Raw genomic sequence first — 24,764 nt, 5'->3', positions numbered from 1 at the left:
TAATAATACAGATATCATTTGTGCACTGCTCACACCTTCTTCCAGGTCATTGAAGCACATTGTCACCTGATCTGACTTTAGATTTTAGTGCATGTGGTCAAGGCCCAGAGTATCTGCAAAGGTCCACTGAATAAAAAGTTACATTGATGACTGCTGGCTGTGCTGAAACAGCAGCACCATGGGAGTGCACAGATGAAGAATATTCCTTGGCTATGGGAAAGTATTTTCTTATTTGCAGTTGTTTAGTGTGACAGATATTCAAAGGAGCTACGCTACAGAAATACAAGTGCTGCAATATAACAATAATAGCCTTTTCAAACTGGATTTGGTCAACGTTTTGTTTTTTTCTCTCCTACTTCACTGAACACGACTTCTTTCCCCTTTTGTGCCTTTATTCTCAGAATAAAATGACAGCCAACATTCCGAGAATTCAAATAACTTCCCTGAAACAAGCAAATATGTGCGTTAGTGAAGGATGTTAATAATATATTATTAACGATGACAGTTTCCTATTGCGGTTGCTACAGTGCACAAAAATAAATAATATTTTCACTGCTAGAAGCGGTGTATTCTCTGCCTAATGTATCTTTGCCTTAAAACCAGATCTTAATGTCTGAAGTGTTTGTGATGAGTTGGCAGGAGAGAGACATATTTAGCCAGGAATAGAAGTTTGTGAGGGAAGCTGACGATTACAAGCCAGCCCTGAAAACAATTACAATTGCCACAAAACCTTTCTGTGGGAAAAGGACAGAATAAAATACACCTTCTGTGGTGACTTTCACTATGGGCAAATATCGCTTCATTTTAATGGCTTCATTCACGCTGCACTAGTGATTTCTGCAAGTGTTATTGGGGTGGAAATGTTAATGAAGAGATCAAAATTGAAAAATAGGCCAATGGGCTGTAAATGGTAATAGGTGTGTAATGGAAGAATTACAAGTCAGTCTATAGTAAAGTGCCATGGTGTATTTTCAGACCACGGATAAACTGTAGAAATTACTGATCTTCGGTTCATATCAACGTATGTACAGTATGTTATTTCTTTTCTCAGCACAAAGCTCAGAATTTTGTCTTAATATAAACTTACAAAGCACATAATACCATGCATTGATGGATCTTATGCCCATATATCCTGTAAGAAGAGAGTCTAACGAGAACAGAATATCCAGAAAAATTTCTAGAGCAGTTATAGAATGGATTTTATGCAACTCCTGGTGCATGGGGTTTTTTTTGTTCAGATGAAGTGAAATTTAATGCCTCGCTAATTACTCTGTTAATATAAATATCTTTGTGTGTGCCCAATATGGGGCAACATTTCAGGGTTTTTTAAGCATGCACAGCGAGTGCTCCAAAAGTTCTTCAGCTAGCTAGTTAGATCAATCAATTACACTGAACTGCTTAAGTAACAATTACTTTTTTCGTCATCTATTTCCAATTTGTAATTCCATCAGATCCCAACTTTCCAGTGTTTCCTTACAACCATTCACCCGTAAATGTTGTAAAATGTATCTGGAGGGTTAACAAGGTCACAAGGGAAAGGGCTTTCCGGATTAAGAGTTCTTGCAGGACAATATGCTTCTGGCATATTCCTAGATTCCTGAGAAACGAGTTCTGCATTGCTTGCTTCTGTTTGCAATTGCAGCATTGTATGACATGCTGAGAGGTGCTGTTTCAGGACCCAAAACCTTTGGAGCTTAAATAGTTAGTACCAACACCTTGAATTCCACTGCTAGGCAATGCGTGCATTTCACAGATCGCTGCATTTGTGTGGTACTGATGAAAACTGCTGTTTCTAATAGCCTGGACTGACCTTAGCTTCTGAATTGTCCCAGGGTATAGTCCTGAGTTGAGTATGAGACTTTCATCTAATCTCAAAATGACGAAACAATTGATAAATAGTTTTGATGCATGGGGAAGTTTTGTTTTCAGGAATTTTCTCTGAGATACTGTCCTAAAATACCATATGCAAAACCACGATTGTCCTCCAAATACATTTCTATAAAGCAGTAGCCAAAAGAAAATTCTTAAGTAAAGCATCCAATTTCAAGTATAACACCTTCCTAATGTTGCACCACTAGGGTGAGGGGCCAGATGTAATTATGTAAACAGTTATATACATCATTTATACCTATTTAATTACTTTTCTGGTTGCATTATTTGAATAATCGCTTACCCAAGCCCAAGTATCTTGTAGAAACTTCATCAGAATCTGTCTTTTTCATACCAGCAAGATTTGTCTTGTTATGAGAGACACAATAGAGTACCACCTTGTGTATTCTAGATGCTGAAGCCATTCCTCCTGTATTCTGTATCTGGTTGCAGAACCCCTCGCTTCCCCCAGCGCTCCACCATTTTTGTTATTCGGCATCTAAACAGTCTGCTCAATAAATTAGATTTTTCAGGTGCTATAGAGTAGACATGAGAAGACCTTTTGTTTTCCTCCATGGCCATGGCGTATTTCTATCATATTAATAACTACCTGAACTGGTATCAGATGTGGAAGTTCTCATCTGCTAGTTCTGTCTTCTGTTTTACTTCATTGTCTGCAAGTCAGTTTTAGATCTTAGTGACATTTGAGAATGAAGCTAGCGTAAAAAGTACTTTGTATCTAACCAATATTGTAGTATTAGTTGCTCTTGCTGGTTTTTAAAATATCTGGCTGGATTGGACTAATTGGCTCATGTAGGGAATTGGAAAGCTTAACATTTCTCAGATTATAAAATTGCATTGTTGAATGCTCTGCCTGAATTCCTTACTTTATTTTGATGAAAATGTAAAGTCAGAGGAATTGATTAATAATTTCACAAGCAGTGAGACAAAGTTGGAATATTTCATTTAAGAAACTTTATGCTGGTTTTTTTGTGGGTTTTTTTAAGTTTGGGTTTTTTTAAATTTGTATTCATGCCTTAAATGTTACTGACTTTTTTTTTTTCTTTGTCAGAAATCAGCCTTAATGTTCGAGACCCTCCTACTAAAATAAGTATTATTCCAGAAGAAATGGTTAAGCCAGAGTGGGGGTTACCTGAAGTTAAATATCGGTTTATCACAAGGTAAAATAGAATTTTGTTGGTTGTCAAGCTGGAACTTAAATTTCACTACATTACACTGAACGTGAATTGGAAATGTTTTTTGAAAAGTTTCTGAGAAAGCTTTATGTTTTGTTATTAACCAATACTCACGTTTTTGCTTTGTTTCGGTTTTAGGTCAGAACTCGATGGCTTACCAAACAATCATTCCTGTGATGTTATTGGTCTTGTGACATTTGTAGGAAGGGCTGAACGAGCAAGAAAGAGAGGTTTTTCTATAAATATGACTTTCAGAATTTATCAAACAATTTTTAACTTTCTGAATAAATGCTTATACATTTTTCTTAATATTTGTTTATATAGAACATGGTGAAGATTTCTGGCTCTATCGTTGGGCACATGCCATTGATGGGACCTCAGACCAACCATTCATACTGGAATTATTTGCAACTTCTCAGCCAGATGTGTTTGAGCATATTCACCCAAGTATTCATCTCTCTATAATACTTACTAACAGTCACTTACAGTGTTCTTCTAGTTGGTTGCTAATTTCAAATTTTGAGTACAATTGCCACAGAATAAAAAATTGCCATGGTTTATCTTCTCAGACAGAAAACAGCTGATCAGAAATTAAAATTTAAAAATAATAAAAAAATAGTTGTAAGTATTTGAAACCCTTATATTGCCATCTGCCAGTTAGTCTAAACAAAACAGATGGACAGCTGGGCCTGGGGCTTGTCTGATCTCATTATTTTCAAACAGAAACTTAAGCGAAGCACCTGGGGCAACATGTCTTGCATCAGAGGCAAATAGAGAAGGCAGCTGGTCAAATCTATTACTCCTTTTGTCCTGTAAATAAGTATTATTTTTTTTATAGACAGGAATAATTTAAGAGGATTGGAGGAAGGGAGAGGTGAAAGCAAAAAAGCTGTGTTAGTTATTGCATGGGAACTAAGAATGATAAATTTGAAACTGGGGAATCCTTAATTAAGTTTTTTAAAAGCGCTTTAAATATTTCTTCTTGCCTTCTTTCTCTTCTCCTCCAAGCACTCACCCTTCCATTAACTCTGGTTGGTGTCATGTGCATTTTTTACATCATATGATGCGGGACCAGCTGCACAACCCTGTTAAGATTATGGCTGCATTCATCTTGAGTGTTCTGGGGAAATGGCAAAGAATGACATTCAGTGTTTAACTGAGATATTAACAAAAGAGTGAGTTTGTACTCATTTAGAATTTTCACAGTGGCATGTCATGATTTCTTATGCTTTCCATGATTTTATGCTTTTTATCCTTAAGAAGCACAGCCATCTAATATCCACATTTTTACTATTTGTTTCATTCATCTTACCTGATGAAGTATCTCATATTTTAGTCCTAATATGTATGCTGAAATTTCCTTGCACAGTTATTAAATTGAAAATTTAATTGCATCTCCATATTGTAATTTATAACAGAGGCTCAATACATGCTGAAGCATTTGTAGGGTCAAGAACTAAAATGTCTTGTTTAGAGCACTTAAGAAAACTAATCCAGTGCGTGTCAGTCTTGACATTCTAAAATCAGTGAAATACCAGGAAAAAAACTGAAGGTTTTTTTTTTTCTCCAGTGACATATTTGGTGTGTACACAGATGAGAGTGGTACGGGACCTCACTGAGAATCCTTCCAGCACAATTTACCTTACGACTTCAAATGAAAGTCAAATATTCATTACAGGTAACTTAAACTAGTTTTAGTTTTATGTAGTTCTCATCTTATTTCTTTGGAAAGGGTATTTTTGTTTTACAACAAAATAATCAGTGCATAATATTAGTTTCCCTGTCAGAAATTATTTTGAGTTAATAATGAAATACCACTGAAAAAGAAAAAGGCCAATTGCATTCTTGTGAGGCATTAATGGGTGTTTCTTATGAAAAGTACCTAAGCATTATTAGGTGAAGTCATATGTTTACTAATTCTTTCAGACTGTTTTAATCCTTTGATAGTGTAGCAATGTAGATTGCCACTTCTTTAAAAACATTAAAAAATCACTTGAAGCTTTTCTGGTTTACAGATTTCCTGGTTACAAAAAAAAAAAAAAAAAAAAAAGATATAGTTGTCCTAAATTTATCTTAGGTAATCTTTTTCACCAAATATTTGGAGAGCTATGTTTCATCTTTCCCAACGTACCAGGCCTTACACAGACCACATGGTCTGGGAAGGGATGTGATGCTGAGCTGCACTGAAGGAGCATTCCTTCTAGATAGTCTTGTTTGAATATTCCCACCTGCAGTTACAGTACTCTTTATGGTCCTGTGATAACGTATGCTAGATGCCACCAGTCAGCATGTCACAGGCAGGACCAGGCATAGCTGTTTGTAATATATTTGCTCTTGAATCAGGAGGCAGATTATAGCAGTGTTGCAGGTGAGGGATGTACTGGCCTAATTGCAAGGGAGTATGATTCAATAGGTGTATCTTTCCTTTGTTTGTTTATCCAGCTTATTTCTGAAGTGTTACTAACATATCAGTCACCCAGTCTGAATCTTTCTGCTGACAAGTAGGAATAGAGAAAAATATGTTCCCAAAAAGTACCTGAACATAGTTGGTTCTAGACACATGATCTTTCCTGACAAGCTGGGTAGGGTGTTTTGTGCTTAATTGGACTAGCAAAGCAAGCTAGTCTTTTTGTTAATGTTCTAATGATTTAATTTATTCCTAAATGAAGGGTTTGAGAGGTGGTTTTTTTCCTTTGCTTTCCTTCAGTACATTTTGTGCTTAATTTTCTAATTAAATACTTAAGCTTTAGTTCATTTTATGTCTGTTTGGGTCCTAAATGAGAACTACAGCTGGAGATTGCAAACCATTGGATAAGGTCTGTTTCAGGTCACAGGTTAGACGTAGACCTGGTCTGATTACAATTTGTTTGATAAAACTGGTATTTAGTCCATATCTTGGTTTTAAACCAGCCAACAATGAATATGTGCCTTGCCAATTACCTGTCAGTAACAATCTCTGCTGAACCCTATGATGATTATTTGTCTGCTCTTTCCTGCAAATAAAACAATTTCTGATCATTTTGTTGTTTTGTATGCTCCTATGAGAAAATATTCTAGTTGCATTTTTGCTAGTTGTTTTATTTCTTTCTATTGCTTAACATTTGTCTAACTTTCAGTGTCAAATGCAAGTGTTAGTCAAGGAATTCAAGATACTCATTTCATAAAACACTGTTGACTAGTGGAAAGGTGTCTTTTGTATTCTCTAGTCCAGTTTTAGTTAATTCGTTTTTTCTATGTAGTGTTCAGGATAGTTTCAAGATGAGAACAGGTGACAGTAACCTGCTTTGGTTTTGATACCTGATTATTTTTGTTTTAAAAGGGTGGCACAAGGGCCAGCCATACACCAAGGATACCAAAGTGAAAAACTTCATTCAGTGGACTAAAACACAAAGCGAAGCAGATCAAATGAAGAAAACTGTCATTGGTGGCTATTATCCTTTTCCACGACCTCCAAATAACTTTTTGAAATATTGTAAAAACAATAAAGGTATCATACCGTCAAATAACTTTGAGATGTGTAGCCTTTTTCAGTTCAGTCTTACTCCAAGCATTTAAAGCATCAATTAAAAAGCAACACAGTTACTACTAGTGATTACACAAATTTGTAATGTCATTTAAGAAAAACTCCCTTTCGTGACTAAATGTGTCATAGGCTAAGTCCTCATCTTACAGAAAGTATCACGGCACCATTAGCTGCAAGAGAACTGTAGCAGCTTACATAAGTTACAGATCTGCTCAGAAGTTTTACTCTGAATATTTTGCTAAATCAGAATTAAAGACAGTTATACTGAAGAATACAGTGAATTAGAAATTTCACCTGAAACAGAAATTGTGATATCTGATAATGCATCCTAAAAGAATCTTGTGAGCTAAAAAGGTTTATTGTTTACAATTTTTTCCATGTGGTGTGAACAACAAAAAGATTTAAAATTATTCAAAAATATAATTATTAAATTGATTTAATATTTAGTAACAAATTATCGTTTCTTTTGAGTCTTGCATTCAGACATTTTGATGCTGTATTTTTTTAAAACTTGTTTATGGAAATTTCTTTTTTGCAGTTGAATCGGTTTTGAAAGCCATAGGTGAAACGGGGAAAGAGATTGAAGACTTGCACTACAGAGAACACAAGCGCATTGCTGTTCAGGGAATAATTAGTGCCATAAGATACGTAAGCTGTAGCAATGCAGCTGAAGAAGCCTCAGGAGTGGAACTTGTTCAGGTACAGTGTTTGAGAATTAATGCTATAGCACTTAAGCAACTATGATCATAATTACAATGGAGAATTTTGCATTTGAGTGCAGAGCCTAGTTACGTTGTCTCTTGATTAACTTCATTTGCTATTTTGGGAGCAAAATTTTTGAAAGTCATAATTTAGAACTTTTTAAAAAGCAATGCTTCAGTGCTTTTCTGAAAGTGTTATGGCAGTCCTCCGTAAAACTACATAACTGTTTAGAAGGTACTTGTTTGACTGACTGGATGACCCTAAAGTAAATTACAATGTGAGAGACGCAACTACTGCAACATGCTCACTGTCACTTTCTAGACAGAATTTATCTTATTAATATTTTTAGAAGATAATTTCTGCTAGATATAACGTGACTTTCAGAAGGTAGGGTAAATTGTTCTATTCCTTTAAAAGTTACTTTAAAGCTTGCAGGTTTTTGAGTTGGAAGCAATAGCTTTAAGTGCTTTGAAACTCTTAATTAACTGTTGTTGCAGAAAGATACTTCTCAGTCTCTTGAAAGTTCTGCCATGTCCAAAGACGACTGTGGTCACAAGGGAAAAAACACCAACCTTCAAAATAAAGAAGTTAAGTCTTTTCTGGGGCAACATTGCACTCCTGGGGAACAACATCAGCACCAAACTCTGCTGCCAAAAAAGAGTTCAGTCAAGAGAAAGATACCGTGCAGATTAAATACAGATGCAGAACAGTAAGCTCTCTTCATAAATATGTAGTGGATCTTCTAAAAAGTGTTTATAGAAATTAGTTCAGAGCCCAGGCCATAGAAAATATATAAGAAAACTTTAAAAGCATATATAATTTAATCTTTAAAGGGTAGTTAGGTGCTTTCCCTAGCATCAGGTGATGATAATTATACTGTTCAGGCTAAAGAAGAATCTATTAAAGCAGGTGTCTGGTTTGCGATGCTCTCTTCTGATTAATATTTATGCTACTTTGTTGTTAATCTCACAGATTTGAAATAGAAGTAGTTAATACTTGAACCATATATAGTTTAGTGGCATAGCCGTGGAACAAGCAACAGTTACAGTGGTGTGAGGAAATAAGATTTCTTCACTGACGATGCAGAATCAGGATCTGGTATACCTGTTCCTTAATTTCAAACATACCATTTTTTTCTTTCTGGTTAATGGAATGTACTTCCTGTAGCTGTGACTTGCTGTCAGAAAGGCAAGTACATGGTGGTCATGTGCTAACCTGAAGGCTCAAAATCATTTGTAGTACTATGGTTCTGCTTGTGATGGGATTTCATGAAATTGTATTGCATATAGTCAGACATAGACAAAGGATATCAGTCCAATATAAGGAACTGGAATAAAACAAAGTAATATGATACAACCATATTAGATTCCAGAGTAAAATATCTACTTGTATAAGATTGCCCTTTGTTGCAATGTTTGTGCAAAATCTAATGTACCCATACTTAGTATTAAAAGCCTGGTGTATACATTGACAGATGTAATGTTGCAAAAATCTAGCCAGTCACATCTTGGTTTTTGTAGTGGATTTCTCATGCTGTAAAGGGTATATTTTTCTTCTCAACTTTTCACATCCAAAAGTCATAATGTGGGAAGAGGGTGGGTATTCAGAATATTTTGAGGGAAAATAAGATGAAATATAATTAGGATTGAATAAAAACTTAAGACTAAGAGAATCGTGGTGAATAGAAGTTCTGTCTTGGCAGTGTTACAGCAAACTTGTTAGTGGATTTCTGTTCCATAAGAAAAATTCCAACATTTAAGTGTCTTAGGTTTGTTCTGCCTGAAAGAAAAACATGCATGTTCTTTGCTTTGTGTATTTCCGTTTAAATAAATACTGTAAAATAATGGTGAATTTCCTGCTTTAAGGGGAAGTGCATCTGTTATTCCTGTATCATCTTACCCCTATTTCACACGGTCTGCAAGAAGAAAATTTGGGTAAGTCACGTGAAGTTAATTATGTTAAATAATTGCAATGATGAAACAAAGATATTTGAAGTGAAGCTTTTACAGGTCAGGAATCTGTATGGAAATGAAATGAAAGAACAGATGAGGGTAGAGTTTAATATTTTCTATTCACTTCCTCTGCACTGATTCTAGTTCAAATGTATTGGATTATTTTATTCTGAAACAATTTTGAGTGTGTATTAAACATTTTTATATTGCTACTAGTGCTACTTATGGAATATATAGTAACGGGTTCATTGTGGTAAGCAGAGTAATATATGTAGTCTTTGTTTCAGAGAGATTACAGTTTAAGTAGGAAAGTCAAAGGCAGGAGGGAGGGATGCTTAATTAGCAAGCAGAGTGAACAGAGTAATAGCATTAATGGATTTGCCAGGAGTGGTTAAGCTATACATCATCCTTGATGCTACAGAGGTGTAAGTATAGTTGTCCCTGAGAAGCCACTTGGCTCCTTCCACTACCCAACACTCCGTCTTTATTGAACTTATTTTGGATCCAGAGAAGGACTTTTTTAAAAAATCCAGATAGGAATTTCAAATCCAGAGCCCTGATAAGTCTGGAACCTAATGAAATAACTACAAATGGGAAATTATTAAGAAAACTGAATGAGGGCTGTTATTTGCTAGTCTGGGATAAAAAGCTACTTTCCTTCTTGCATTTTGTTTAAGGGCCATAAATTCTTGTCATTTGTTCCAAACACAGCTCGGGTAACTTGAGTAGTTGAAGTCTTTGGTGTCAGTAACTTCGGATGTTTGGGTTTTTTGGCAGTGGTGATTTGGGCTTGTGTCATGAGTACATATACCCCTCAGCTGCCGCCTTAGTTTACTTTTAGCACCTCATCCCTCCCCCCTAAAACAAAGAATCATGGTGCCAGTGATATAGCAACAATAGTAATGATGGAGTTGACTGTAAGTTGTTGACCATTCTGCCGGGATTACTGCCCTACAAGCATGCCTATTTTTTGAAAAACATTTCTTGGAAGCTAATTTGCAAAAGCTTTTTCTGTGGGATAAAGAAGGCTCTTTTGAGCCCACGTGTGTTGTGTCCTCTTGGTAGATACTGCATTTTCTACGGGAAATGGTTGCCTGGCTCTGCAGCCTGTTCATTAAATGTGTGACACCTGCCTTTAAGGTCACATCTCTGCAGGTGGTGCTGGAGTTTGCATGGTCTTGTGGCACAAATCCATAGGAAAACCAGGAGGTTTTTTGGAATGTGAGGAATCCTGTTTTCTTCTGCTTGCTGAGAAATGTTCCATTTTTTCTTGGGGGTGGAGGGTGGGAAGAATGTTTTCTCCCCATTTCTTAAAAGTGAAGCAAAAAGTTAAGGCATGTTTACTTTGTTCTCTGCTTTTCTCAATCTGCTACTCTCCTCGCTACCTGTGTGTCCACTCTATGCCATTAGTGCTAGAACCCCAACTAAAGGAGGAGAAAGTCTGTGTTGGATTATGGAAAGCTGTTTCACTCTATATAATTAAAAGGTAACTTGTGTATTTCTGTGATTAACTATGAAGTTGTGCTGAATTCTCCAAACTGCAAAAGAAAAATAGAAAGTTAGCCTGACATTCCTTAAAATTGCATTGGTTTCTGTTCTGTTGCTTAGAAGTAGCAGAATGTCAGCTCTCACTGAAATATTTTAATACATTGATGAAATAACAACAGTAGCAATATGTTTTGAAGTACATATTCTAGCTTAGTTTATTTTGTGTCAAGTATTTTGTGCAGTTTTTCAGCATGTGGTTGCATTTTTTAAGTTTTTTTGTTTTTAAACAGTAAAAGCTTATTTTAAGGCTCTTTATTGACAGCCTCAGTTCCTACATTTCTGAGGTAACTTATTTATCGATTGTTTCAGAAAAAACAAGGTAAGAGGAAACTGGTTAATTTAGTATTATTGTTGATATTTATATCCTTGCTAGTAGAGACATTCAACATAAATGTACTTTTAAGCATTTAATATACCCCAAAGTAGTTTAATTGATAGTTTATTATGAATGGGGAAAGATCAGGAATTTCAGAAAGGCTTGTTTATATGTGGAAGTGAAAAAAAACCACAGTAGTTTTCTTAGCATTTTAATCTTTGTAAGTTTAGCGCTGCAGTTACCATGGAGCTGCTGGTGCACCACATGCTCACATTCTACACTGCTTAAAAGTAACTTGCTTCTATCCTTGGAGTTTCGCTTCTAAATGTTTATGTAACTTAGACCCTTTTCTCCTTTTTCTCTCTCCTCTGATGAGAGCAAAGGGATGAGGATTCTATCATATGGGGAAATTCAGCTTGAGGTTTACATGACTGAAAGTTTCCCAGAATTTGATGTTTCCTTCAGACCCCTTTTTCACATAAATCAGAATTTTTCAGGGAGAAGTTGGTAAATATCAACAATCAATTTGTGTAGACTTGTAAAATTATGTAGAAGGCTGTTTGGTTTCTTTGTTACTTGCATGGTAGATGCGTATACCATAATGCTGTCATGACAGTTGAGTTAAGTTGATTTCAAACCAGTCTATAAAATAAGGCTTTTACCAGTTATATCAGTGAGTGTGGGGGAGTGGTTTTGTTGTTTTGAGGCACTTTGATTCCTTGCATCATTTGGGCATAGCTACAAGATGTAACTATTTTCTTTCTCAATTTTATTTATCACATTTAGTCCCAGTGCTTAGGAAATAGGTGTGAAGCACAAGACATGCTTATTTTCCCAGTATTTTCTAAAAGTATTCATCTGCCATCTATTTTGATTAATGTTATTTTTGTTGATGGTACTTTAAAGTAAAATGACTGAAAAGATGAATACCAGTGCATCTGGAAATACTGAATAAAGGCTTTTTTGCGAGTGGGCATCTGTGAAAAGAGGGAGGCTGCAGAATGCAGGCTGGGAATAGCAAATTTGGCATGGCACAAGTTCTCATAAAGCTGGCATGGGCAAAATAGGAATGTGGGTGCGTGTTTAGGTGTAGAACAGCCACAGCGTATTGCAGTAAATGGAAGGGTTTGGGTTATATCAGGTGGCTTGCAGACATACTGGCTGGCAAAGCAGCATATAAACTGTATATAGACAAGTAGGTTTCCCTTATGCACTTAGCTCAAGTTACACTGTACGCACATCCAGCACAAAGGAGTCCGGTAGGAATAACGTGTCGGGCAGATAGGAGAAATCATCCCAGCTACAGGTCTGTGAAAGAACTGGGGGAAAATTGTGACAAGTTATTTTCATATTTTTTAGAGGCTCTACTAGCTCTAAATCAGAGCCTATTCACCTCAATTTTAAAGGAAAAAGAAACCACTTCCATAATAGCAACTTGTCAGCAGTATGGTTGTTTTAATCTTCTGCTTTAATGAAGAGGGAAGTTGGCATGTATCTAACTTGACATGTTGATTTCTGAGCAAGCCTGTCCTAACATTTTGCTAGATTTTCATGTTTCTTGTTGAGAAGTCCGAGTCTCAGAAGAGACAATTAGTTTTGTGGGCATTAATTTTCAGTTAGACTACTTTTGTTAATACTTTTGAACATGTCTTCTAATGGCTTGAAAATATATTAATATAGCTGGTATATAAATGTTTAATTTATTGTTAAGCATACACAGTAGTTACTTTCCATGATGGTTCTTGTAAAAGGAATTAATTCTTCATAAGATACTATATTCATGGAAATGTTCTTTTATCTAGAAATAATACCATAAGAAGCAAAATGTAATTAATGAATTACCATTTTACAGAGAGGCAAACTTTCCTACTAACTTTCATCTGAAAACATAAAAATACCACTGCAAAAACTTAGTCTGACATCTTGCATGTATCTTTCTGAGGTTACCCTGGACCTCAAAATTTGAGAAATGCTTTGAACTACAAAGTTACATAGAAACACAAATTTTCATTTACCAACATTTTCAACACAACTCTGCTCAGAAGCTTAAGTGGGTGGTGGGAAGCAAGTAGGGTCACGCTGTTTTAAAGTTCGCTATGTGGCAGCTTTTTTTGTTTACAAAATTAGGTGGCTGAAACCTCAATTGCATGGTTCGTGCTGCTTAAGCGAGGATTCTTTTGTGCCTAGAGTTGGAGATCACAAGAAGGTCACTCCAGTACTTAGCTCATACCACGATGACATAAATGTACTTTCATACTAAAAAACCACAATGTATTTCCTTTTATCTTTTCACTAGATTTTAGACATTTTCCATGTTATGAAACATTGACATGAAATTTTCAAGATATATCCTAGTATGAAATGGGGAAAATTGGGAAAAAAATGTAAATCCTTATGACTGAAATACAGAATGTCCCACTAAACACCATGTTCGGCTTTGATTCCTTTTTCACTGTCTGTATATTGTGCCTGTGTATTCGCAGTTACAATATTTTATTAGTAACAACTTTGGTAGTCTGGAATTTTAATGGTACCTTAACAAAGTCTTGCCTACATCTCAGTTGTTTGTGATGCAAGATAATCAAGGTAGTATTTTTCCTAAGTTTATTCAGACATCATGGTGAGTTTATAGTAAGACGAATGGAGCAAAGAAGAAAGGACTAAACGAGCCTAAGAGCTTATTTTACCATGTTGTGGCTGCAGGCTGTTACGTTTTTCTCCTGCATAATATCCTAGGTCATTCGTTAGAGATTGTTAGAGAATAGTTGCTTACTGTTAATTTAAAATTTCATGGTTAAAAATGAAAGTATAACAAAAATCTAGTTTGCTTGATTGAACTGATTCTTACAACAGGGTAGTATGTCCAAAGGAAAATATATTATTTGGAATTTCTCTATCATTTTGGATTCCAGAGTGATGATGCAGCTCCATTCATGCTTTGGTTTTGACTGCTGAAGGTGCTGATATGAAAGTGCAGCAGCATGCTGTGCAACCACTTTTTAGAATCAAGTCATAAACCTGTTGGCCGTCCGTGATGTTCAGCTTTTAGTGTCACACTATTTCCAGTAGGTGCCCAGTAGAGGGCAACAAACACTGGGTTTTTTTGAGTGCAAAATACTTAACTTCATAAACCAAAGAAATACAGCAGTTCTTGTCCTAAGCTCTTCAAAACTGATTTACTGAGTGTAGTAGGTCTCGTTATGTCAAGCTGCTATATTACAAGTCTCGTGATATGAGGTAGCACAGCTACTAGTGCTCACTCATTCGAGCTTCTATCATTTATCGCTAGAAATCTGTCAAAGTTTGAACTTTTGCTGCATAGCGCTTGAGGTTAAATAGGTTTTAAATATATATATACTATAACTTTCTTTTTATAGCTTGGATGAATTTCAACATGAAGATTCTGTGCAAGATAAAAATGGACAGGCTGTATCAGACGGTTTACAGTGCTGCTCAGGTACGTTGCAAATAGTTGTTACATTAACCTTAGAAGGTTTAAGCCTACTTCTACTCTTCAGGTCCAAAACAGGCAACAAAGGTATCCTTATAACCCTTGTTTGTCAAGACAGCTCTTCTGTAATCTGGCTGCATCAACCTCTAGGGAGCCACTGTAGCAACGTATTGTAAATGTCATTCTGCTCGGTCATGTCCCTGATGTGTTCTAAAGGATGGCTGGAAGGATGGTGTTGGGCTGTTTCCCAGTATGGGGAATAAATTCTCAGTGTTGCTTTATACAAGTTTTAAGTTAGTTCTGTACCTCAGAAGCACTTAGTAGCGTAAGAACCCACATTTTCTGTTGGCAGTTTTCTTGCTATAGTGATTTGCATGTGATAAAATTGGCCCTCTCTGGGAAGGTAGCCCCAAAGCTATGTAAGTACCTAATTAAAAAGACAAATACAAGATGTGGGGAGGAAGTGGATGAAACATATAAGCCAGTAATAAGAATGATGTTTGGTTTAGGGATTTTTCTAAGTTAATAATATTAAGTTTATCTTTCTTCCTCTGCAATTGAAAATTAAACTTGTGTTCCATGCAGTTAATTTCTTGATACCTGGTTTTGGCTGGAGAAAGAAGTCTAATTTGTCAGTTGTCATTATGTGCAGATTGGTCTGGTTTTTTATTTCATGCAAATATTTTGACCTGTTTTCCTCTTTTCAAAGCTGACTTAACCCGAGTCATGTAATTTTATCTAAAAGTTCGTCTACTACTAGCATCTGTCCCAACATTAACATCTGCCAATTTGCTTCTATGTATAGCTATATCATGTATAATGTTGTCCATCCTTTTATTTTTGCAAGGCAGCAGTTCATCTTAGTTTAGTTATGACTGCAATAGGTTGTTCTTTTTAGCCTATTGATGATGATCTACTCCATTTTGCTGCTTTAAAGCGATAGAAATTACAGTGAATTTTCCCAATTGTTTAATATATTAAGAGACTGAAATTTCTTCAACTTTCAAATTGGAGAAAAATTTGTACAGGTAACTTTGAAGTGACATTTTATTCCAGAGAAAGAGCAGCCTTGGGTACTACGTAGAGATCTGTTCTTCGAAAGTAAGAAAACATGTCCCTAAGCAAGTTTGCTAATTAATTACTTTATTGGTTGTTAGTCTTTGGTGAAATTTCTTGTTGTTTTTAAAAACGAGAAATCAGATCGAGTGTTCTCGCCTGAAATTATTTTTACAGGAATTTCTGGTAGCTGTAGTGTTCGTTGTGCTATGCTGTTACTCTCTCGAGAATTGTTGGGATATCGTGTAGATCTCATAAAAAGAATGCGTCTAAGCAGTTTCAATGAGATGGTTTAAAAGGTTGGTTTTCAAAAGAAAAAAAAAAAGGATATGAAGATGTACAGTGAAATACATGCCTCATTTTTTAACTGTACTAAAGCAATCTTGCATTAGATACTTGTATTTAGATACTTTTATTTAGATATTTATATCTGAAATACAGATATATTTAGATACATTTATTCACAAATTAAAATATCATTTACACTGATATTTCCTCACTGCATGTGAAACCCTATTTAACTTCAGTTGGCTGACACTTTGAGTGTAGTCCAAAATAAGTGAATCAGTCCCTCATCTAATCTAAGTATGCAATAATTACATGAATATGCTAGTAAATGTAGCTGCTAAACATATGCATATATTTTTCTCACATAACGTCAGTCCTATGGGAATATCATTGTCTTATATAAAATACCAATTGTTTAGCTGATGCTAGTTTTATGTAAATAACAGCATGTGTATATTTTGCTTAACAAGCCTACTAATTATAGTGTATGTATCAAAGTGAACACTTTTCTATGTTGTGTTCCTTCAGATTTTGAAGATTTTTTTTTTTTTGCAGTATTCTGACATTTTATATCAATTACTTAGGTATCATATACCTATTTTTCCATTTACTGATGTGCAGGTCAGAGGTAAATGGAAAAGTGTTACTCTAAGCTTCATAGTGTTGTTATTGCGGTCCCAGGTAGAGCAATTTCTGTTTTTTAAATACCAGCAAGGGAAAATGCCCTTAGCTGCCTTTAGAAGCTATTTATGGTAACATGAAATTTCTCCACCCCTCTCTTTATAAGTCTGTATTAGCAGTGCTGACACTTCTATCTCTTAGCAGCTCCATATCATAACAGCCTGCATCAAAGTAACACTTTTTGATTATTTATTGGGTAGATGTACAAAAAGAGGTGATAGAGATAGCCAAAACAAAATAAATTATTAACGTGTATTTTTTAGATGTTGAAATATCTGGGGCGGGGGGGAGCAGTACTGGGATAAGGTTCACTCCCCGGAATTCCGTTTACTCCAGATACTGGTTTTTTCCTTACAAATGAGGAGTAAAAGATTGCAGTCTGTGCTGTAAGATAATGTAAAACGTAACTCTAAAGCAGAAATGCAGTGACTCACATTTACTAACAAAAGTGTTTGCAAAAAAGAAACTTTATAGTAACAGTGTAGGCTGATGACCAAATTAACTTCTAATTTTTTACAAGAAAAAAACATCTGCTGTATACTGTAATTATACAGTAGATTTGAAAAAAAAAAATCCTTCTGCTAACTGAACTCAAAATATGGTTCATCTTAATTGCTTTTTGTGGGAAATCATGTGTTTAAGTGTTCACCATAGCCACTTTTATATTTTTTATTGGTTTAAAGAAGAAAGTAGTCTTTGCTGCCAAGAGGCTTTCTATAGCTAGAGGAGTTCAAATATTTGCTTTATTTTTCTTCTAAAGTGTGGTCAGATTATTAAAAATTTCAGCATCTTATTGTTTCAATAACCAGTGGTGGCTGTTCTTGTGTGCTGTCCTAATTACATATCTGTTTATGCTAAGTTAATAATGAGTGTACAAGTAGGACACGCAAATCACAGCACCAATGATATATTGAGGGAGAAAAGCAAAGTCGTGATTGACGTTTTAGAAAGAGAAAGGGTGTTCTTTAATCCCACTACTTATATTCTGAAACTTTTTTGTACTCAATACTATACATTAGGCAAATAAAGTCTTCATGCTTGTAGAGAATACTGTAATGCTCCAAGTAAATTGGTGAGAAAAAATGTTTCTTTGTGTAGCAGCTTTCATGTGCCCCTTTGCCTTATATGATGGATTCCAGTTCTGTGAGAAAAATACTGCAGGCTGCTTTATGCAATCCAGAGCACACTTTCAATTTCACTATTAGTGTCAATTTTCTTTAAATTCACTGTCCTTTGTTGTCTAATTCAATGCAGCAAGACTCTTATTTCCCTTGTTGAATGTTCTTGCCTATGTTGTACCAAGTTTGTGTGTGTACATTCTGGTTTTCTTCATTTTTGAACATCCTGATACTGCATCATAGCAATTATGACACTAACAAGAAGTAAAATAAAAAAGCGTATGTTCATAGAGAAGTGTACCCAGCTCGGAAGGCTACTTGATGAGTGGTTGTTTCACAGGAGATAGAGGAGATATAAGGCTGTACTGGGAATATATTGAAATGAGCTTTCTGGTAAGGTGGGCTTTAATACTTGCCTTCAAAATTGGAAGTGATGGTTATATAAGCTTTTACCACTAACAATCCTCAAGTTATATGTAATAGGAAAGAAGAATGGAGCTATCATTGACTGTATAGCAAAAAGTTTAAACGTAGCATAGTTCTCAATGTAAGCTTATAGTTATTGTGCAAGTAATGGAAAAGTTTGCCTTCACTTGTACCCATTTTAAACTTGTTTTCATGGTTTCTGGCTGTTTATTAAACAAGTTACATACTCTCCAAAAACAAGCCAGGATGATGCTCTTCATGTGGTGAAATAAGTCTTTTGACTACAAGTCTAGCCTCTAAGGTTACCAGTTTACTCACGTTCCAGCCCTAGTTTAATTCATTGTGTTGTATGTTTTGAACATTCTGCCCTGTCTTCATAATTGAAATGTTCTAATGAAAATACTTCTCATCTAGCAGAGAAGTGATACAATTCTATGAGCATATATGCAACTAAAGGTTTTCTGTGTTTATAATAGACCAAGAAGGAATGAGTGATGTACCTGAAACTGAAGAGACTGGAAGAACTTGTGATTCATGGCAGAGTGACCTGTGGGCACAAGTAAAAGACAAGTTAATGAAATATTTGCATCACAGCACAATTTTCCCAGAAAGCATCCCACGTAAATTTGATTATGTGCACAAAGACTTACTTATGCAACAGTACAACCTTCATGCAGCAGTGCACCAGCCAAAAGAAACCAGAACAGATAAAAATATCGATGAGTTTAAAAGTGCTAGTGGCCTTGGGTATTATGAAGTGACGGTTCTGGGTAAGTACTTGGTAGCTTGGCTTCTAAAAAAGGTTAAGCAAGAACAGTGTAAGATCTTAGCTCTTTGCTGTGTTAACTTCAGAATGATTTGAAGGTTCGTCAGAAACTGAATGGATTTTTCTAAATTAATCGGTTGATTCTGAGTATTTGTTGAAGTTTAAAAAAATTATTGACATTTTAGATTTTTGTTAGAGTCATGATTTAGGATATTTTTTTACCAGAAAGCTGTAATTCTCATTAAAAAACACCTTTAAATGAAATGAGTGAATCTCTTGGGTTTAGTATCATTTTTCATACAACTGCAATTTTATGTATAGGTTTATGTGTATTATTTGAAGAATGTGCGTAGTCCTTAAGCTATTGATTATTACAATTAGAGGTCGGTCCTGTTCACTAATTAACCAGTCTGACATAATCAGGTAAATTATTCGGTTGCACTTGATTGTCAGCTGACTTTCCTGCTGGAGAGGTATTAATCAGAAACAGGTTAGTGTTCTTAAAGGGAAAAGGACAAGTATAAATGCTTCTTTTGAGCTTTATTCTCATTGAGTTGTTTTTTGAGTACTGTTGCTCCTAAAGTGCCTTTCTTCTGTGTAGAAAATTAAGGGCTGTATTTTAGCCATACTCATGAACTGCTCTCTGCCGCTTCTGGTTAGCACAAAGCATCAGTTGATTGATCTTTATTTGTTAAAATACAAATGTACAAGTTGATGTGTGTCTGTTTGTTAGCATTACTGTGGGATATTAATCTGTTTGATTTTGTTTTCCCATTAAAAGGAGAAGGAAATTGCCTAGCTTAATGATGCTTCTGTTAAGTTCCCATAATTTAAAAGTTTCCATTATTTGCTAAGGGAGGGTTGCAGAGAAGGTGTTTGAATATTTAGTCATTAGAATCCTGGCACTTACTTTTGTCTTGAATATTATATTGTATCACAAGTACTGCACCGTATACTGTGTAGATACACTGGTTGTAAAATGAATTTCTCTGCCCGTGTAGCAGCAATAGAGTTAAAAAGGAGTGTGAAATGGCTTCCAATGTTGGTTTAATATTTTCTGAGCTAACAGCATTGTTAGCCTTAAATCACAGTATGTTATAACATTGTATCAAATTGAATGTGCTTATGTATAAATATATATACAAATATATATTGAAATGTATTTTTAGATGTCAGTTATTAATTAGTGGACAAAGAACAAGTAAATAAAAATCAGTGTTCAGCCTGCAACGCTTTGGTTTTTAAAAAAAAACAGAAGAAATGGTGCATGAAGTTGCTAATGGGCTGAAGGAAAAGTTTTCTGCTAACTTAAATATTTTTTTTCTACAGGTATAAACCATGACGTAGCAATAGATGTTGCATTTCTTCCACTGTTTTGTCCTGAAGATCCCCACTTATTTCAACTAGAAGACATTCAAAATGATACGTTATTGTCTTGTATGAGTTGCATCTCTGCATGTCAGCAGAAGGCCACTAGCAATGGAAGGCTTTGTGACATGTTTCCGCTTTCGAGTGAGACTGGCTTTCACTGATGTTACTCGTTTATCATTTCTTGTTCTATCTTTCAGTACAAGAGTTAATGCTCTATAGAACTCTCTGTTGTAGGTCAGACATTGTTCACCTCTTCAGTGAAAGATATATGAATTCTATGTGACCACCTTTAGTATAAACAGATGCAATGCTGAACTTTCAAGGCAGTTTTTACTGGAGCTGTTCTCATACTCTGAAGATAGTATTTTAATGTCCAAACCACAAACTCCTAAGTGACCTAGATAGTATTTGCGGTTATTTGTTGATCCAAAACTATACTGACGTAGAAGTCAGTATGTGTGGCTGAGCATGTGAATATTTGGCTTGATCTGCTTTGAAATAGAGCAGAATAACTGTCAATCAGTCAATACATTTCACTGATGTCACTTTGAACAGCTGCTTTAATGCAACCTGTAGTGCCTATAAGCTGAAGTATTTGCCTGCTATTGAATTATTTCCCTTCAGATTATGCTTCTAATTACTAGCACCTCACAACAAATATGGTGACCACTATTAACATGTATCATACTGCAAAGTGCTATATAACCATCATGTTTTCCTGCATGTTTATATAGACAGACCTGATTTTATTTAAGTACATCTTTACTTTTCCCTGAATAATACTATGAAATGTGAGAATCACTAATGGTTAAGTAATGCATATTTCAGCTTTTCCATATGTAAGTTCTGATGCTGTCGTTTCTAGTGATTGAATTTACTAATAAAATTCTACCAAAAAGAAAAACAAATATCCCAGTAGGCCAGCATTTCATAGTTAGAGTGAGGTTTTTCACTGAAAGAAGGTTGAACATAAACATGTTACTGCATGGAAAACAATGTCAATTCAGTATACCTTTTTACTGTATGTATATTAAAACACCTTTTCTTAACTTCTAGATGAAATTGTAGAAGCAGCGATGGATCTAGATGGCAAACATGTTGTCTGCATCTTGGACATCTGTCACTTGGGTGATGATAAGGTGGAAGTCTTTCTGAGCAAAATCTACAAGACAATGGAACCTGGTGTGCCAGATCCAGTGTAATTTAATAACTTATTTTTCAAATTTTTATTGTTCAAAAGGAGGGAAATAAAATTGCTGTAACTTGAATACACCCTCTACACATTGCACTTTTCTAGAACTAGTAGACATAAACATAAAATTATGATTCTTAGAGCAATTGTAATGGTCATCCATGTAACTGAGAAGGACAATTGTTGCCTTTGTTTTTCAGCAGTCTTGAAACAGATTACACAATGTCTTGGTTACTTATGTTCAAGAAGGATGAATAGACAATACAGTGAGCTTATCTTTTGATAGGATACCAAGGAGTATGATTGTCATCTCTCTGCCTGTGCATATACATACACAGGAAATGTATATGTCAGGGTGAGAACTGAGAAGAGAGGCAGGCTTTCCCAATATTAAAGGCAGTGTTTGCAAAAGCATTAACTGGCTGTGATATAAATTTAGGCTGGAAATTAGAATAATTTTGAGGATTAGAGCTATTATGTTCCATAGTGATCTTTTAGTGGGAGGTGCTAGGGGCAGCCTAACTTCAGCCTAACAGGCTTGAAGCTTACTGTGTTTGTGAAAGGGATTAAATATCATGGTGCCTTTAGTATCAGGGACTGGTCTCAGTGGCCCAAGAAGCCACTTTCAGTTCTTTTTACCTGAGGAAGGTCAAATGCTGTGTTTTTATATGTCTGCTTTTGTATATACAGCGCCGGGTAGTGAGTGTAGCACCCAAAAGTTTTTAACATATTTTATTTATTAATGAAAAAATAATGAAATATTTAAAAAAAAGAAACTTTATTAGTGGAACTTGCTTCTAGCTTTGCAAGAGAAAAACTGTCTTTAAGGAGTGCTTAGCATGGCAGGATACACAGTTTGTCACACCATTAGGTTTTTTCTATTGATCGCCACGATCCTCTTTCTTTTTAGTAATAGCTGTATTCTGAGTACATGAAGGAGCTGAGCAGCTGTGAGAAGCTGCTACTTCCGCAAGAGCAAGAGACTCTATAAAATTCTGTCAACTTTTTGCCTATGTACTAAGTAGCAGCTGGCTCCTGCTGAGTTCAGAACCAAGTCCCACTTTTTCCTCCCATGACAAACAGCCTCAAATAATTTATACAACCAGATCCTTAGGAAATTATTCTCAAGCAGGAGCTGAAACACATTGCTGTTTGACAACTTGTCCATGTGAAATGCTGGTCTCAGTTCAATTCTTTGAGAAGTAATGATTGCATTATGGAAGCTTGCCAATTAAATTGTGCCATTATTGACCAAAGCCCACAGAGTTAATTTATAGGAACAAATTTATTCTTTTGTGGAAAACTTCTAGGCATATTTTAGCAGCCTGTTGTTAATTCAGGAGTATCTCTTTCAACTAGTAGCTCACTCATCTGCCCTGGGCACAGTGGACTTTGTCTTCAAGTACTTAAATTCTGTACCTTAACTTCAGTTAATGGTAACGGAAGAAGAAACGTAATTGTCTTTATTATAGTACAAGTTCATAGGCAACTTCAGATAAAAAGTAAAAGTCTTAACATTCTAAAGAAATTGATGAAATTATTCTGTCTCTCTAGTGTGGTTTACAGTTTAAAAATGTATTAATGAGAAGTTTAACTTAAATTGCACAGGGACTAAAAGTTAATTAAATGTGACTATGTATTGTATGTTTATATTTTGTATGGTTCATATAGTATTAGTTCTAGAGCAATGTTTGTCAACCTATGCCTTTCAGAGTGCATTGTAACCTTGCCACTGAAGGCAAAATGAAAACATACCAACCGGAGAAGAGCACGGTGTTGCTTGCAATATGTTATTTGTGTAATTTTGTTGCTTATGGGTATGTGAAGATTAGAGGTCATTGCTCTAGACTGAGAGAGATTAGCACCAGCACTTCGTGTACCAAACTGAGCCATGCTGACTGTGTCAGCCAGTATTTTTTATTTAGATATACTTCAGGTCGAAGTCTAATTTTAATGAAACCGTTATTTCTAGACACAATTTTTAAAGTAATTATCTTTGTATGAAAGGACTGATGTGGCTAACGCTGACAGAGCCACTCTATTCAGTTGTTCTAGCCACTCCATCCATCCCCTGCAATAGAAATGCAGCAAAGGCTGTTTGCCACGTTGCACTGCTTACTATACTTTAAACATGTAGCATTAATCATTTCATCCTCCATGTTAGGAATTCCTAACTCTAAAAGAACTATCAGAATGGTGTGGAATATGTATAATATGAGCTTGAGACTTTAAAGTATATAATTTTATTTTACAGAAGTGGTGTTTGAAATTTTTCATGGCAAAAGCAGGAAGGAGAGATATTTACTCTTGCAGAATGAAGTGCCAATGTTAGAAGCACAGGCTCTCTGCGTGTAGCTAGAGAATATTCAATGCCTGTAGTAGACCTGGAGTTTCAGTACTCGGGGTCATTCTGTAGAGGCACTTACCCCATCCCTGTAAGTTAACACTGAACTTAATATGCCGACTTCAGTTTCTGAAGTGTTGCCGTGTTAATATATGGTTCCACCACTCCTCCACTTCCTCCCTGCCAAACCAGCACTGTAGCACTGGGCGAAGGTCCTCTCTGCGAAGAAACTACCTGCTGGTTTGTTTTACTTGGTGTTTATTGACGGAAGTATAAAACGAAACTTTTTTTGATCCCGAGTCTGTCAAAACATGTTAATTTTGCTGTGTTAAACCAAGATAGAGAATCTTTTATTCCTGCAAAATGTCATAGGAATCATCTTGCTGCTGTGTATTGCTGCTGCTGTGTATTGCTACTGCTGACGGTAAAATACTATCAGAGCACATTCCCTAACTGTAGAATTCATACCCAACTCTAAAATCTTAACGTTTGCATGTTTCTTATGTTTCCAGCATTAATTTCAAAGAAAACCAGGGGAAGGTATACTGTATGTAGCTAATGGTACTTTTGTGTGTATAAAACTTGCTAAGTCATAGATCTTAGAGGTAAGATCAGTTTTGAATTAATGTGATGTAGAATTAGCGCAACACTGAAACCCGGAGAATATAAATAAATGAATTAATATATGTAAACGTCTTGCATTATTTTTTTCAATTTCTTTCCGTTTTCTTTTTGCTTACAAAAGTTGTTTCAGTTTTCCAAGAATCTTCTCCACAGTGTTTACTCTTGTAAAGAATCTTTACAGGAGAACTAGGTTGATCTTCTGTCAAAATACATGCCACCAATTGCAGCTTCTCTTGGCTTTCAACACTGTGTGCAGCACGTCTTTTGCAGAAAACCAGGAAAAAGGTCTTGATAACTTTACAATTTGTCCTTTGTTTTCATTATGGACTACAGAGTTCTGA

The 24,764-nt window shown here is 35.5% G+C and overlaps 1 protein-coding gene across 1 annotated transcript in view; it reads left to right on the top strand.

The window, feature by feature from the left end:
- Positions 1-24,491, top strand: part of RADX (RPA1 related single stranded DNA binding protein, X-linked) — a 29,976-nt gene extending 5,485 nt beyond the window's left edge. Inside the window, exons 4-15 of the mRNA XM_029996438.2 lie at positions 2,942-3,050; positions 3,204-3,295; positions 3,390-3,512; positions 4,636-4,743; positions 6,385-6,552; positions 7,127-7,287; positions 7,788-7,999; positions 9,156-9,224; positions 14,484-14,563; positions 18,603-18,896; positions 20,222-20,404; positions 21,320-24,491. Coding sequence (XP_029852298.1) covers positions 2,942-3,050; positions 3,204-3,295; positions 3,390-3,512; positions 4,636-4,743; positions 6,385-6,552; positions 7,127-7,287; positions 7,788-7,999; positions 9,156-9,224; positions 14,484-14,563; positions 18,603-18,896; positions 20,222-20,404; positions 21,320-21,465 — 1,745 coding nt within the window. The 3' untranslated portion in view covers positions 21,466-24,491. The remainder of the gene's footprint in view (positions 1-2,941; positions 3,051-3,203; positions 3,296-3,389; positions 3,513-4,635; positions 4,744-6,384; positions 6,553-7,126; positions 7,288-7,787; positions 8,000-9,155; positions 9,225-14,483; positions 14,564-18,602; positions 18,897-20,221; positions 20,405-21,319) is intronic.
- Positions 24,492-24,764: the final 273 nt, after the last annotated feature.

The sequence above is a fragment of the Aquila chrysaetos genome, chromosome 21 (assembly GCF_900496995.4).
Source record: "Aquila chrysaetos chrysaetos chromosome 21, bAquChr1.4, whole genome shotgun sequence".
Taxonomy (NCBI): Eukaryota; Metazoa; Chordata; class Aves; order Accipitriformes; family Accipitridae; genus Aquila; species Aquila chrysaetos.
This window is presented reverse-complemented; position numbering and strand designations above follow the sequence as displayed.